We start from the raw sequence: 17,517 nt of genomic DNA on the forward strand, positions 1-17,517 counted from the left end.
CACATCTTTTTGCTTGCATCGACCTTACATCCTGCCGACAAACGTTTTATCTATGGTACTAATGGTCATAGCAAATGCCCATACAAAAAACATCCAGGGTCCTAGGTCCTAACCACCGCGCCGTAAAAAGATAATCTTCAAGGCAAGGGACGTGTGACAGTGAACCAACGAACTTCTACTTCAGCTGTATGTAATCAAACGTAACAGTCAGACTGTGCTGACTGCTGAATTTTTATTTCAGGATTAGTGTTGCCTTCAGTATTATTTTGAGGCTTCTGATTGGCTGAGGTAACATCATTACCGCGACGATACGCGGTTGATGCCATCGGCCTCGGTGGTGAAGTGGATGCAGTGCTGGGCTGATGATACGAAGGACCCGGGTTCGAATTTTTTTAGCACTATTTTTTTTGTATTGGATTTTTTTCATGATAACAAGTTTGGTTGGTCTGGTTAGGTTATGACGGTTTAATTTTATAATTAAAACATTATGAAATTGCATTTGACCCATTTATAGTTTTATTTTATGAACAGAACTATTTTTTCGATTAATAAACCTTCATTAGATTTTTTCATTGTCAGCACGTTTGGTTGGTTTGGTTAGGTTATGACGGTTTAATTTCATAATAAAAAAATATAAAATTGAATCTGAGGCATTTATAATTTTATTCTATGAACAAAAATAATTTTCCAATTACTAAACCTTCGTTGTAGTCAATCAGAAGCCTCTAAATGACACTGTTGGCAAAATTTATCCTGAAAAACAAATTGTGCAAACTGACTAGTCAGTCAGAGTCAGACACTCACTCAGACTAAATCGGGTGATCGGAACAACAGTGGGAACAACTGAACGGAACAACGATCAACGAACAACTTTCTGCTTCAAGCTTCAAGCAAGCGAAGCAAGTCAAGGCGAAGATGAATGACAAGAAGTCCGATTTTACTACTCGTGCCTAAGTGTAAATGTCATTACGATTAACGTTGTTGAAATGCCAAACAAAATTAAAAAAGAAAAGGTATGATTCTTATTTGAGTTATAGAACATTTAAGTTAACTCATTATGATTAAGTTTTCCTTCTCTTACATAAATGACGACAGACTTGGGTTTTTGGTCTGTCTGTTGATCCTTGCGGTGTCAAATTATTTAATTTCTTGTAGCTTTTAATTTACTGTTTAAAAGAAATAATTAGTGATTTGATAAACATTGTGGCTATATTTCTCCAATTTTAATGCCTATTTGTAAACATAATTGAATCTTGGGAGTAATCTGAGGACGCCAAATCCAATTAGGAAGAATTATGCCTGTTCTTAATTCAGTTTAAGGTTAACTAACTGTAGATTGGCCTACCCTATTTACATAACCATAATTTTCATAATTTCTCCAGCATATAAATGCTAATGGATAAGTTTAGTTGTCAAGCTCTCCTTCAACTGTTTCTAAATTATGTTTATCAGGCTCCATTTCCATATTAGCACAGCGACCAAGAGCAAGAGTGAAATTAGGCTTAAAGGTAACTTAAAAGGCTTCTCCCCTAAACAGACCTTAATTTATCGCCTTTCAATCTTTGGTTGTAGGCTAGTTGCACAAAAAAAATAAACAAATACTATAGGTAGGCCTAGATCTCTAGCCCAAGGACATGTGATATGGGGAGGTTAAAGCCGCATTTACACTAAGCAACTTGTTTTAGTTATACATTTTTTTTGTACTGTAGGCTACAACATGTTTACTTACTTAACTTAAACATTTGTTTTATTACTTCACCTGGTGTTTATACAACTTTTGTTGTGCAACAAGCTGTAAGTTAATGTGCCTAAAAGAATTATCAAACATGTTCAAAAAGAGCTCGCTCCAAAACCTTCAGTCACCCTGATTGCTTCAAGTGACGAGGATCTATTTTATGGCGGATGCTGCATGTGTTGTGATTGCCTGTGGTTGAAGGAAAAGAGCAAAGTGTCGCTTTTGGGTAGGTTCTATACTGTAGGCAAGGATTAAGTAAGTTACAGTGGAAGTGCAACGCTAAACTATATTGAAAGAGATGATGAAGATTTGTTGGCTGGGGACAGTAGAAAAACACCTCGTTCAGGGACGCAATTCTAGTCAAAGAAAGACGCGCTGTATGTTTTCTGGCTACCGGAGGATCAGTGTTGGGCAGTAGCGACACTACATTAGCGCGCTACTTTTTTTGTAGCGTTAGCTGTAGCTAGCTTCATTTTTAAAGTAGTTGTAGTGGAATTTTAGCTACTTTTCTCGTTCATTAACATTGTTTGAGATAGTGATTTTTATCATAACCTCAACCTTACGTGAAACAACCTCTTTCAAACTGAGATTTTCAAAAAAATTAGGCCTACTTTCTTGGCTTCATACAGCTGGTTGCAGCCGTTTCATTCCCTATTACAACGTTGTGTGGACAGAAGCCATTAAATGAGTGTTATCCACATTTTTGGCTCTCATTTCTTTTACTACTCTATGATTACTGTCAGATAAAATAAAATTGCTAGATGCAGACGACGTTTAAACGTTACCAGTGATAAGAGAAGTTATTGAATGCTTGCAAGTGATTGGCAGGGAAATTAGTAATCAATTTAGTTTCTTTATTATATCGATAGTGTTTCAACTTGGGTTTTAATGGACACCAACACTAAACCTTAAAATAATGAGAAAGCTGGTCTATCAACCCTTGCTTCAGCTGTTGATTGTGGTTCATCATCACAAGCCCTTCCTTGGTTAGATTACGAAGATTTTTCAAATGTTTGTTAAATTAACAAAGAGGAAATTACTTGATGAGATTTAAGATATGCCTAGACTACATGATAATAGGCTAGTAACGAAAAAATCGCCATATAACATGAAACTTACATTAAAAAAATAACATAGCTTGCTCCTGCTAACAGCTCTTGTATAGGACTATTCCTAGGCTATTTCCTATGGTTTAAGACGAATACCAAGTTCAATTATCTAGCCTATATCTATAAAAAAGGAACTATGTATGTGTGTATATCTAATATATAAAATTCTCGTGTCACAGTGTATACGTTATGGACTCCGAAACCGCTCGACAGATTGTAATGAAACTTTCAGGCATTATTAAACATCTTTCAAGGATGGTTCGAGTGAAGTTTGGTGCAGATCTGTCAAAAGGGCTCTGCCCCAGAGGGTTTTAAGTGGGCCAATGTCAGACTTTTTGATCTACAATGTTTACAAATAAATATAATTTAAAAGCAGATGTTTACTTTCACCAACTGTTTTGTAGGTTTGAATAATTAAAACATTCTGTATTAGCATTAGTCATGATTTGAAATAGTGCCACAGTGTTTCTACAGAGTGCAGCACAGAAAACTATTTTACTTTTGAATAAGTCCAAATGTATTGAACCACAATCGCAGCACACCTGTGCACTTAACAACATTAGCCAATTTGTTACATAGCCAAGTAGGCCTACATGCTATTTTTACTTTACAATATTCAACATGTTTAGTGTAAATTAAAAGCCGATTTCAGGATAAGTTGCTAAATACTGTTTTCTGCACCAACTAGGTTGAAGCACAATTTGCCATATGCATAATGACAATAAAGGACGATTTCTTGACATTGGAAAGTGTTATTCATAGAACAAGTAACTTATCACTATGGTTAAAAGTTATAGCAATGTATTTTTTAACATTAAAAATAAAGAAAGGCTGTAGCTATTGTCAGACCATTTTAGGGCAAGTAGGCCTATAGCAGGTCTAAAGAGGTACCGGTAGCTGTTGTTGTGAGGCTATTCTAAGAGTCCCTAATAATGAAGAATAAACTCCAATTTCAGTAGGCTAGGCTCTGAAACACAAAAAAGTATTTTTAAATAATCGTTTTACAGTTTTATGGGTCTTAATTGTTGATATAAAACATATATAAATGAATCTATAATAAAGAAAACAAGCAAGCTTTTAAAATATAGTTTGGTTGTATGTCCTTTGAACTTAATGAAATTTACATATAAGATGCTTAAAAATAATGCAATATTTAAAAATAAGTACTAAATATGATGGGACACCCAACTAATTGGTTCTGTTGTTGTAATGTTAGGTTTATAATGCCAACAAATTAAATACAATCTAGGAATAATTTGTTTTCGAAGTAATGTTAGATACAATACTGACATTTTTTGTTTAAATGTTTGTTTGATAAAAATGTAGTTGCAATTAATTTTACACCTACCTAATGTGCGTGGAATAAAAAGTAACATCTTTGGAAAAGTAGTTAAAATTGTAGCTGTAGCTACATTTCATTGTAGTTGTAGCTACTTTTTTGGATCTGTACATAATTTTTTGGAAATGTAGCAGTAGTTGTAGCTAGCTACATTTTAAAAGTAGCTTCCCCAACACTGCGGAGAATCCTACAAAAGTTTGCAGTAATAAACTAAGTTATAGCCGATATAGCGGGAACGATAATTAGTACCTAAACAAGTTAGACGTTTCTTGTGGACATCAAACATGTTGTAGGGTAGACCTACAACAAAAATTTCTAAAGCACCAATTTCCTTTTGTTTTGCTCTTTCCGACACGGGTCAGGAACGCTACAGCTTGTTGTAAAATATGATTTTTTGTTGTACAACTTCTTAAATATTTTTCACTGAATTTTTAAACATGCTAAACCAATTACTATAATTGCTTGTACAACAGGAGTTTATTAACAAGTTGTTTAAAAAGTGTAAACACGGCTTTAGTTGTCAGACCATTTTAGGGCAAGTAGGCCTAAAGAGGTAGCTGTTGTTGTGAGGCTATTCTAAGAGTCCCTAATAATGAAGATTGAATGTATCTTCTAGCTCACTCGAGTCATCTTGTGATAACAAAAGCATATAGAGGCCTACCGGTACCCCAAATTAGCTTATGTGTCCATTAAGCTGGTTACAGGACACAAGCCTGTGAATAATAAGTAACGATCATTGTTAATTTATAATAAATCAAACTATACCTAGGCTAACTTAGTACAAAATTAATTATACCTAGCCTCATTCTCACTGTAAATTGCGGTCAGAAATAACATGTCTTAAGGTTAGCCTATGAGGTTTTCTGAATCTTTAGGCTCGAGAGCTTATTTTTATTTCTTAAATAACTTTATCAATTCTTACTTAGAAACCTAGACCTTTGTCATTATCAATTTAACCCATTGACTATACACAATTTGACCTATCTTACTAATTCTTATTTACTTTATAAGTTACAGCTCGTTCCTTGAATTTCCATCAATGACATTCTTTCAGAGACACTTTCAATCAACACTGTATCAAAATTTCAACTTAACGTTAGGCCTAATTTTAAACTTAAACTACCCATGCCGTTTTTAGAAAATGATCGTTTATTCGGAAAAACTAGGCAATTCTAAGCACTTTTTCCCTTAGTTAATTTTGGGGCAAACGCTGTTTTCACTCAGAAATTCGGGTTTTAAGGTAGCCATAAACAAGATTATTTTGTTTATTTCATGTTCATTTAAGTAAGTGGGCCTAACTGTGAATAATTTAATCCTTGTCAATGAAAGTTTTAATAAAGGTTTTTAGGTCTAGTCCTATCTTCTAAAATCACTTGACTTTTATGTATGGAATCACAGATTAAACGTCCCTTGACTTACCATTTTTGTTTAGCATTGGAGAAGGTTTCCTCTGCAATGATCATAAAGTAAGTCTATGTTTCCTACTAAAAATTGTAGCACTTCGGCTAACATTCTCGTTCACTGTTTGTGTGAATAAATGGTCCCTGTTTTTCATTATATGCTAATACAATAGTATCTAAATTCCTAAACAAACATTAATTATATCTATATCTTTTACTTAATGGCCTTCTATGACTTTTCTATGTTCCCATAGTTTGCAGATCAGTACGTTCAATTATATAATATATAATAATAATAAATTCTGAAGTCGTGCGTGCATTATTTACAAAATAAACTACCTACAACTCTTAGGCATATATATAATTTTTTCTTAAGTATTGACGATAGAGAAGTCACAAATAATCCCAAAACACGGTAAGGTCAAATACTTTCAGTGGAAGTGACATCCTGTAGAGTTTAGCGAATTGTTTCCATCGCCGAGCGTGGGATTTCTATAGAAAGCAGCGGTTAAACCCAATTGCTCTGAAAACAACGTCGGTCAAAACAAACAGTAATCCGATTATTGGTTAATGCGAGGTGGGTTAAGGGGTCTACTGTAACCTAAAAAAAATTAAATACATCAAATTAAAAACATTCAAATAATCATACAAAAAATAAAATAAATATTCAAAGCACAGTAAAAATATCTTAAGACTATCCTGACAATACATGGAGAGGACCTAATGCCCTTCACATTTATTGAGCTCATTCAGAGCCAACTTTAACTCCAGGCTGCGGCCTAGTAGAATTGGCAACGTCGCAAGTAGTGTTGTTTAGCCTAGGCGGTCCATAAGATAACATGGCAGACTGGTGACACCAGCTCATTAATTTGTGAATTATTAATTAAAATTAAAATTTATGAACAAAAATGTATTAAAAGATTGTAACTGAAACATATAGGTAGGCCTATAGAATTGAAAACCAAAACCAAAGACGTAATGTTCGTGATCGTAAATAATAAAGTAGGCCTACTTAAACATAACTTTAACCAGTTTGTTCAAGAGTACAATTAATAATGTCAGTGTCTTCTTTTCATAAACCGATGTCAACCCATGCTGAAAATATTTTCAGAATTGCTTTCAATTGATGAAATGATTACTTTTGCTAATCAAATTGACTAATAAACGTGAAGAAAGATGCAGCATTACCAAGGTCTCTCCTACCTTGATCAGGTCAGATTTACATAATGGATTATGCATGAGTGTAGTGCTTGATTCATCTCTATAGTGATTTTAGGCTTCACTTTTCATTTTGCTAAGTTAAAAAAAAAACGAAAACTAATCTAACTATCTAAATCAGAAGAGAAAAATATTTTTAGTAATGAGGAGCGCATGTTAGAATCAGAAAGATCAGTGGTATAGTGGGCGGTAACATGAGGAATGGCGTTCCAACTGTGCTTTTGAGAGAAAAAAAAACCTATACAGGGTGTCCCAGAATAGAATAGAATAGAAATCTTTATTTGCCATTGACATTATACAAGTATTAGCAACAACAGTCAAGAGTATAACTAGTCATAGGTCATAAAATATATATCACTCGCCAATATACAGGGTGTTCCAGACCACTCAGCCGGCTTCTATAGCTCCAATATTAAATCAATAGAAACCTAATTGCAACTGGAACCCCCTATTTCGACTCCAAGGAATCCAGCAAAATTATTTTTAAACCCAAAATTGTACCCAAAAGGGCAGATTTTGGGGGGTTGAGGTGGTTTTTGTGAAATTTTCAAATGTATAGGGGGGTTGAGTATGTTTGAGGTATGTATACCTCATTTAAAGTTCTTTGAGGCCTGAGTATTTTATTGGACACAGTTTTAAATTATTTTTATCCTTATTTACAGGGTGTTCAAAAACGTACCAAAAATAGACCTTTGAACAACTTTTAACTGCATAGAGGTGAAATTTCGTGGGGGCTTAAATTTTTATAACACTTTAATTGCTAAATGAGCTTTAAAACAAACTCTGGTTTCAACCCTTTTCTAAACTTTTTACTTATGCTACGCATTTTCAAACTTTTTGAGGTTTCAAAAGCTGTTATATCAAAAAATTTCAAATGGCAATTTTATGGGTTTCATCACACACCACCTTGTAGCGCTTAAAATTAGCTACAACTTTTTAATTTGATGTTTTTTGGTATCTTTATTGGTAAAAGTAGCAAAATTAATGTATTTTAATGGTTTATCAAATGGCATTCAAAATGATTGCTTTTGTTAATGTACACGTCTAGGTCTTCATTAAAACTAATTATGTCGAGTTGTTCAAAGTCAATTTTTTGTACGTTTTTGAACACCCTGTAAATAGGGAAAAAAATATTAACAACTTTTTCCACTAAAATAACCAGGACTCAAAGACCTTTAAAATGAGGTATAACTTGAACCCCCTTTACATTTGAAAATTTTGCAAAAACCACACCCACTCCCCAAAATATGCCATTTAGTGTGCTTTTTTACTTTAAAAATAGTTTTGCTGAATTCCTTGGGGTTGAAATAGGGGGATCCAGATGCAGTTAGGTTTCTATTTGCTTTCATTTTGGAGCTATAAAAGCTGGCCGGGTGGTCTGGAACACCCTGTATATTGGTGAGTGATACATATTTTTCTGCGAACTTGTTGAGCGGTCCCACAATAGAAAATTTACGACTAACTTACAACACCGAGCTACAGTTTCATCTCATATAGGCTACATTACTTTTTGACACCTGACTACTAAAACATTGCTAAAATCTTAACATAGGTACCACACTTCTCATTCATAAATTACACATAAGAAAATATAGATAGGATCATTTTGAAATGGCTTAAGAGTTTTCATTCTCATTTTGCACAAAGGTAGCAAGGTAGTCAATAATGATTATTTTTGCTGTATCTCAACTCTGTAGCTCGTTCTGTTAAAGAGTTACAAATGTTTTTGTGAAACAAACACGTACATACAGACAGATGCCAAACAAAACAAGACAAAACATAATGTTAATATAAACTTTTTGGCTTCCCGATCCCATCTTTAATGAACATCCTGTATACATGTTGAAATAATAAGAACACCTGTTAGGTAGGTATTGAATTATTTTATTATAAGAGCTGTAATAGTTTAAGAGCTTACGCTCCTTTTACTAACTAGATGCTTGACAACTAAAGGACCTCCATTAAATCAGTATTCTACTACATTCTTACTTTTAAAAAAACTGCAAAAAAACTTACTGGCCTCTCAAGCGGCCATAAAATGTGTGCACAGTAAACCATACCTTTTCCTCTGCAGGATGAAATTTATTTCACATTTAACAGTCTTTACATCAAAATCTAAACTACTCTGAGTTAGATTGTCTACTAAGTTAAGCTAACAAAATTGTACCAATGGGCCTATGTTGCAGGATTCAACCAAAAGCAGCAAGCCAGTAGATGTAAAAGTTGGAATGGATGGTGGTAAAGATGAGGTGAGTTATTTTAATATGAACTATTTTGTTACATTTTAAGTGCTATGATAGTTTGGGTGAGGTTCACAAACTCCAAATTTCACCTATTCCAAAGTACAGTCTGGACCAAAAGTTGCTGCAAAATTTGGAGTTAGTGAAATGCTCCCGATAGTATGAATACAATTTTAATAAGAAAATATCCATTCAAAAATTCAAATTATATAAATTGAATGAAAAAGGACTTAAAATGGAAAAGCTACAATTTAGATTCAATCAAATTATTGGAAACACATTTATTGAGTAAATTTGTGGATCACTTATGTATCTGTTATTTTTTCTGCAAGAGCCAATGATTAATCAATTAGGTCAACACTTAAATTTTACAAGAGTGTAAACCATGTCTGGGTAAAAAAAATTCAAAACTAAAATAACTGCCATTAAAGTTGAAATTCAGTTGTGACAGACGAACATTACTTGTGGAGTAAATGAATTTTTTTTATGAACAAAGCATTCCCAATCATTGATCCCTATTCAATGCTTTTAGTTCTGAAATTAAAGTGTTTTACTAACTATCATATATACAAAATACACAAATCAAATCAATATACAATATTAGATTATATATTATGTAATGTTTGTTGTGTGTGAACATTTTCCCAGGTAAACAAAGTGGGTTCAGGAAATGCAGTGCAACTGTCAGCTGGCATCACACCTCCCCCACCCACTCAGATCAACAAACTCAAGTTTGGCCCTCCCTACATAAAAAAGGATAAGAGGCAAAACTCATCAAGGTTCAATATAAGCAAAAATAGGGAACTTCAAAAGCTCCCCATTCTGAAAGGTAACTTTTGGTTTTATTTAGGTCACCTTTATTAATTTTAGACCAATACAAATGTTGACTTTTTAAAACTATATAACTAAATTTAGTCCACGGTAGTTTGCCGGTAGAAGCAAATATAGTTAATGGGTAAAATCGCTATTGTTATTTATTTTAGAGTTACTGTCACTGAAATGATAACTACATTGATAGAATTCCTACCCAAAACAGGACACGGGGTGTTGTATTTTGTTCTGTTGATGTCTTTATACATTACTAGATTTAGTCCCCGGCTTCGCCCTATGTACAGTAGAACCCCTCATACCCGGCCACCACTGGACCAAGCCCCTGGCTAAATAACGATTTGGCCTGTTAAACCACTGAAATGACAATTCATACCTAGTAATAATATGTGATCACAGTCTCATCATTCAATTATCTCTTTATTCCAACAAATTATTTACAGAATATGTACACAAATATTTAAAGGAAGATAAAAAAAAAACATAAGTAAATTTAAAAGAATAAAATTAAATTAACCATTCCAGTGAATGAATGAATGAATTATCTCTTTATTCCAACAAATTATTTACAGAATATGTACACAAATATTTAAAGGAAGATAAAAAAAAAAAACATAAGTAAATTTAAAAGAATAAAATAAAATTAACCTTTACATTACATCTATGTTTAAAAAAGCGTACATGTTAATAAGGAATAAGCCGACATGGGCAGCGAGCCTGTGCGTCGACTGTAGTTGCGTCCAAACATAACATTATTTATCAAATGCAATAAATAAATAAATGACAGGAGATATGATGAGGTGAAAATATGATGTAAATGGAGTTACAATAAAAAATTGTGAGATGAATAGCTATGTGAAAAATTAAGTTTTTATGTTAAAATTAAGGTGGCATAACTAAGTTTAAATAAAAATAAATGAACTGTAATAGTGACAGGAATTCTACGGCTTTCAAAGTGTGTCTAGAGGGGTGGGGCGGGAGAACGAGTCAGGGTACAATGGTCAGGACGCATGTCGTGTCAGGAGCGTCTGTGTCCGTAATCAGCTGCGATGATAAGCTCAGCCTCGTCCCTGCCTAGACCAAGTAACCACTCATTGACACGGCGTTTGAATATGTTTAAAGTGGGGGAGTCAAAGAGATTAACACTTTGAAAATAGTTTTGTAAGTTACGAAATAGAACATGTGCAATATAAAATGAGTTGGTCGATGAAAAGGATTTGTACAGTTGTAGTGATGTAATTCCAATTCGGGTAGAATATCTAGTATTGTGTGTATGGGAAATTATAGAGAAAATGTTGCTATAATTTTTAAAAATATGACTTAAAACATTTGTCTGATTGTTAAAACTGACACATCCTTAAAGAGAGTGTCAGATGGGTCTGACTTAGGGGAGGTACGATTGAGGCATTAGTTCAAAATTCCTCCGTGAACAACGCTGTTGTAGAGAGCACTTTGGCAATGAAGGTTTACTAATCGCAAAAATAGTTCTGTTCATAAAATAAAATTATAAATGCCTCAAATTCAATTTTATTATTTTTTAATTATAAAATTAAACTATCATAACCTAACCGAACTAACCAAACTTGCTGATAATGAAATAATATAACAACAGTTTAGTAATAGAAAAAAATCATTCTGTTTAGGCCTATTAAATAAAACTAGAAATTACTCAATTAAAATTTTAATGACTTAATAATAAAATTAAACTGTCATAACCGAACCAAACCAACCAAACTTGCTGATAATAAAAAAATCTTGGACAAAAAGTTAATGTTACCAGCGGGATTGGAACCCGGGACCTTCGGCATATCAGCCCGGCACGCTGACCACTAAACCACCAAGGCCGACGGCTACAGATGGTTTTGTCACGGTAATGGCGTTCCCTCAGCTAATAAGAAGCCCACAGCTGTCATCGTAGCCTCTTCTATACCTCCCCTGAGTAAATACCGTGTCAGATGGGCAACGCCTGCACTTCCCAAAACCAATTTTTAATATTAACTTTTATGTTTAATGGCTCTAAAATACTTTTAGAACAACCCCCCCAGCTTTTGATTCCGATAGATAAAAGTGATTGAACAAAAGCATAGTACATTAATTTCATTTCACTTTCATTTAGAATCTGATTCAGCTGACCGATAGCATAGATATATTTTCTAATTTTACTGTTTAAATAAGACGGTAGCACTTAAGTACCACACCACAAGTATCATTCAAGTCTGTTTTGGGATTAATTTTAGAAGAAAAAACATGTTTTAAAGGCTAAAGTCATTAAGTAATGAACTTACAAATATTGTGATTCCATGTTACAAAAACTATTAATAATTATGGAGGTAAAAATGACAATAAATTGGCCTTGAAGATCATGAGGACTTAAATGGTACATACATTCTACTTAACTTTCTCATCCATTTTTTGAAATACAAAAATTAATGTACTGTACTAATCCCGCTTTGGAAATAATCAACCAACTGTTCAGAGGTGAGGCCTACTAGCTCAACTGAGTATAGTGAGATAGTAAATAAAATTTAACAAACAGATAAATGAGAACGCTCAAGTTGCAAAGACTAGTTCTTGCATCTAAACGTCTGTAAGCTGTGAGAAAAAAAATCTGATATTTATTTATTTATTTCCCAACGGTTTACACCAGTTTACAAGAATGGATACAATGTTGTGAATGGCAAAATTCATGTAGTACAGTAAAGTGGTAACAGCAAGAACATAATATAATGAATAACAATTAACAAGTAATAAGTAAATAGATACTATATAAATAACAATCTTGAATAACAATAAGAATAACAATATATGACAATGATATTTGGCTTCCTGGAAGGGGCCGGATAAACAGAGGACCGGTAAAACCAAGGCCGGGTATCAGGGGCTCTACTGTACTGTTTTTTACTACTATGAACATGATGAAATTGAGACTTCAAAATGACCTTTTGAATTAATTTTCCGTATAGTAACATCTATATATTAATTATGTAAGGAGATTTTAAAGATTATTAAATCCATTTGTACCTATTTATCCTAATCACCTAAGCTAATTAAACATTTGGGACTACTGATGTCAAACTATGCGGGAACTTCCTAACCTTTTTATTACTATACAACGATTTATCATTGTTTACTAAAATCTTATTGTAAGGGATATAGAAAGTAGCTAAAAACTACGTATTTGAAAAAAGTAGCAAAACTGCCATTGGTTACCTGCACGTTTATAGGATATACTAACCAACCACTTAGCTAAAAGATTAGCCCAATCCGATGATCCAGGTGCATGTCTAAACCAAGGATTATGAACACCTCACTATGCCCCAGTGGTTGTAATAGGCTATATCGCTACAAACACACAGGTCACCACCAGCTATTTGCCAAACAGGACGGGACTTAAACCCGAGCAGACGAATGCCACTGGCCAAGTGACATCACCCTAGTCACCTCAACTATCTGTGCTTGGAAACTATGGAGTATAAACCGCTATTTAAGCTGATGTCAACCTCTAGCAAACAACCAAGTTGTTCAATGTGTTACTTACTTAGCAGTACTTACTAGTTAGTCACGGACTGTTTTTATGATATTTTTTTAGTTGAATCACAAGACTGATCTGATCATAAATGGCGTTACTAATCTTTTGACAAACAAGGTTTTCCTTAAATGGCAATATTAGTATAATCTTATCTAGATACATCAAGGTTTAATTCAATGTTACGTTGTAAACTAGATGTCTTTCGATTTTATAAGCCTTTGTTGGTTTCAAATAATGTTATCAGAACATGAAAACTTATTAGAAATCTTTGAAATTAACCACAGAAACACTTTTTTATTTAATGATTATAGCAAATACAAAGAATTCTCTTTGTTATATATTTTTATTGACTTATTCTAAATAAACATAATTGATAACAGTGAGAGCAAAACAGTTACAATTCAAGAACAGGTAATATAATTAAAAGTAAAAAAAGTCTTACATAATATGAATACGGTAATTAATTTGTCTAGCACTCAACTGGTTAATTTGAAAAATTAACGGCCTTCTACCAAGAGCTTCCAACTAAACTCTCTCTGGAACAACCTACATAATGTTTTTACCAAAAATACTATTCCTCTTATATCTTCTTTCACTATAATCATAACCTTAAAACAAATTTGCCAATGGTACAGTTTGGTTTCTCCTAACTTTAACTTTATCGAAGAGTATTAGCTAGTCTATCTTAAAGTAGCATTATAGTCCATGAGACAGACGAAGAAGGACTCTGAGGGATTAACGTCCCTTCCACCAACGCACGCACACTCGCCAGCAGGGCCCTACCTACCCCACAGCGCGTGACCCATGTGTGTGTGTGAAGGTGTGTGTGTGTGTGTGTGTGAGGGCTGTAATCCCTTGGAGTCCTTTGCCTGCCTCACGGACTGTGAGTGACATAAAACATAGAAAAACTATTTATTTTGTGACAGTGTTCTCTTTCAATAATGTGACAAGCTCATGATTTGATATTATTGTTGTCCCTTCTTTTTATTATTTCTTGGGCTACCGACACTTAATTTAAATTTTTTTACCTGCGTTCATAGTAGGCAGTTCTGGGATGTTAATCTCGTCAAACTGTTTTGAGCACTTGTTTGATATAAATGAATGAATGAAAACAATACGGTACTTTATTTAAAAAAATAATCAATTTAAATCTAGGCTTCCCTAGGAAGATAAAAATATTGTCATAAATCACTAATCACACTAAATAGATTACAGCTCCGGCACCTCATTTTTTACAAATCGAGCACTGTATGTATATATATATAATACTAGCTGTACCCGCAGGCTTTGCCCCGTTTAACTTCATATGTGAGCTCGTTCGCATGGTTCGTCCTGGTTAAAGTTCGTTCGCTACGCTCACTCACCTTTAGGTTGGAGCACGTTCGCTGCGCTCACACGTCCTGGTTGAAAAAAAATGCCAAGCTTCTTTTAAATTGTATGACATGTTTTTAACCACATTTTTTATTAATTCATTTATGCATTTTTATTATGTTAAATATACTGGTTTTAATGGAAAAGAAAGTTTGGTAATCATGGTTAAATGAAAACTACCTTGTTTTGAGGTACAAACATGAGGAAAAAGTCAACTGACTTTAAACTCATTTTACTCAAAAACCGTTTGAGATATAAACAAACTTTAAATACAAAAGATGATAATTTAATTCTGCACTAACAATTTTCTGTCAGATTAAAGATCCAAGCATTGGTAAGACCCCTTGCTTTGCTGGATACGTTCCACGCACAGGCCCCATAGTCTATGTGGACAGGCAAATGCCAGGTTAATAAAGGCCACCAACCTCTTAAAAAAATTAAATTAACTAAAATTCATTCAGCTTATAAAAACCAAAATATAAATAAAGGCTTACATAGTAGATCTTTACGGGAAATCACTTTAACTCCCCCTAAACCCCCTTAAATATCAAATTTTGTGAAACCCTGTCTTATTGCACATCTACAGGGACCCCCTATGCCAAATTTGATAAATCATAAATAAAATTAGCTTATAATATTAAAGCTGAATTCACAAGGGAATTTTCAAACAGAACAAAAATAAGTTTAATGGTTTCCAAGATACAGGGTATTGTGTAAATATCAATATTTCCATACAAATGGCCGCCATTTTGAAACGGATAAAGATAAAGGAGTTCTGTTTTCACTAAATTGTTCGTCTAGTCTAGAGCTTTAAAATAATGCATAACATGACATAAATTTACATTTGAAAACACTGAGATTCGAACCCATGACCCCCAGTTACTCAAACACCATGTATTTTAAAAATGTTTTTACCTTGTTCCTTGGTTATGAATTAGTGGGGACAATTTTTCTTTCATCTCTGTATGTCAAGCCGTTTGTCTTTAATCTGTTTAGGACAGCTTAGAAGACTCACCCTGTATATGAGCCTTCCAAATGATTACATATTAGATCAGTTTTCATAATTTTAAAAACACAGTAATTGTTATTACGAATGTTTCCTATAATTACTAGAAATAAGAACAATTTAATTTGTAAAGAGCCTTGAGTGTTCCAATTGGTAAACAATCATTCATCTGTAGAGTACCTACTTTTCTCTATGACATGGACATTAATGAAATTGATTTACATCAAGATCAAATGCCTAATCATCCAGCAGTTCGCATTGTACGAGGCAGGGAAGAACCACATCTTCTCTGCAGACTCTCCCCATTGCGAAACACAGGCAGAGCAGCTAGTATATACAGATAGATATGTTAATTATAATGGATTTGGTTTTTTTTGGACTCTGACATCAATATGAGAAAACAAATTGGTCCTGGGTCTAGGTCTTAATATTATACCTTAGGCAGTAGCTTATTCTCCATACAGTTGAACCTCGTTAGTACGAACCTTGGTAAAACAAATTAATCGATAAGACGATTTTTCTAAAATCCCCTTGAAACTTTCATAAAGGTCAATGCTAAAAACACATGTACAACGTAGTAATTAGTAATAAAAAGGTTAAATACCTGTAGTACTGTCTGTGATCCTGGAATTTAGGTCAGCGACCCAGGTTTCGAACCTAAAGGTTCATTTTCAAGCAGGTACCAGAGTTAAAAACACATAATCCTCTTCATAACTGTGGAGAGTCGTTATAACACACAAGACACGAACACGAAAACATTAAACATGTAGTAATTAGGTTAAAAACCTCCGTAAGACAAATTTGTTTGGGGCTAGGCCTGATTAACCTTTATACAACGAATATTATTTGCACAAAACCTCTACAAGACGAATCCAACCACTATAAAACAAATTTCACATTACCCTCTATATCGATGTGATACTCCCTAGTGTGGATTAACGTCCGCACGAGTGAATATTTTGACTATCCGCAGTACTATCCTGATAATTAGAACAATTCGTATATAGGCAAAATGTGGTTCAGATTCCACTATAAACTATAGGTCCCTTAGTTGCCATTAGCTGTATGGGCTATTAATTAACCGCTGTGTCTAAGGAATGTCGGCCTTAGTCACTAACAAGACTACAAGATCGCGCCACTCATCCTACACTCAACTCCATTCATACTTGGCTTAAAATACCTACTTTGTATGGTTGTCATTTAATAAGAAAGTATAAAAAGTATACTACATAGTTTTCAAAACAAAAAGAAGCTTGTCTCAACATGAGACCCCCACCCATCCCTCTTCCTTCCTCAGTCATTGTCTCAGAGCGAGGAGAAACCTCTGTAAGACGAATAACGCTTATATTAAAACTTGATAAAATGAACCTCTTTATTAAGAATATATTGATAGTACGGCCGCTACCCCATGAAATTTGTCTTGGATAGGTTCAACTGTATGGGATATTCGCTCAAAGTTAAATTGGTGTTCAATCATTTGAGAGCAGCTACAGTAGCATACTTGATCTTTGTACCATTCTTCTAAAATTCATTAAACTCTGAAATACAGTATTGTGCAAAACGTGCTGGATTTTTTATATGTAAGAACAGTATGTGGGATTAAATGTATTTATTTTAATTGTGTAAATTACTTATAAATAATTCAGTTGGCATTTAAACCTTCTTTGACATAGACATCAGCCACTCCACCACCTGCTTTATTAGGCCGATCTTTCCTAAAGATGGAATAATGAGGCACTGCA

At 33.8% G+C, this 17,517-nt stretch overlaps 1 protein-coding gene across 3 annotated transcripts in view; it reads left to right on the forward strand.

The window, feature by feature from the left end:
* Positions 1 to 867: 867 nt before the first annotated feature.
* LOC128988435 (serine/threonine-protein phosphatase 2A 56 kDa regulatory subunit gamma isoform-like) overlaps positions 868 to 17,517 on the forward strand; it is a 51,384-nt gene continuing 34,734 nt past the window's right edge. The window contains exons 1-4 of one of the 3 annotated variants that reach the window (XM_054409712.1): positions 904 to 1,013; positions 6,695 to 6,795; positions 8,988 to 9,050; positions 9,690 to 9,870. In XM_054409712.1, coding sequence (XP_054265687.1) covers positions 6,760 to 6,795; positions 8,988 to 9,050; positions 9,690 to 9,870 — 280 coding nt within the window. In that variant the 5' untranslated portion in view covers positions 904 to 1,013; positions 6,695 to 6,759. Of the gene's footprint in view, positions 1,014 to 1,142; positions 1,509 to 6,694; positions 6,796 to 8,987; positions 9,051 to 9,689; positions 9,871 to 17,517 lie in introns of those variants that run through there. The other 2 variants (XM_054409721.1, XM_054409731.1) reach the window with 2 other exon arrangements.

Source organism: Macrosteles quadrilineatus, unplaced genomic scaffold, assembly GCF_028750875.1.
Source record: "Macrosteles quadrilineatus isolate MER2022 unplaced genomic scaffold, UCM_ALF_1.0 Scaffold_1__1_contigs__length_201487025, whole genome shotgun sequence".
NCBI classification, from domain to species: Eukaryota; Metazoa; Arthropoda; class Insecta; order Hemiptera; family Cicadellidae; genus Macrosteles; species Macrosteles quadrilineatus.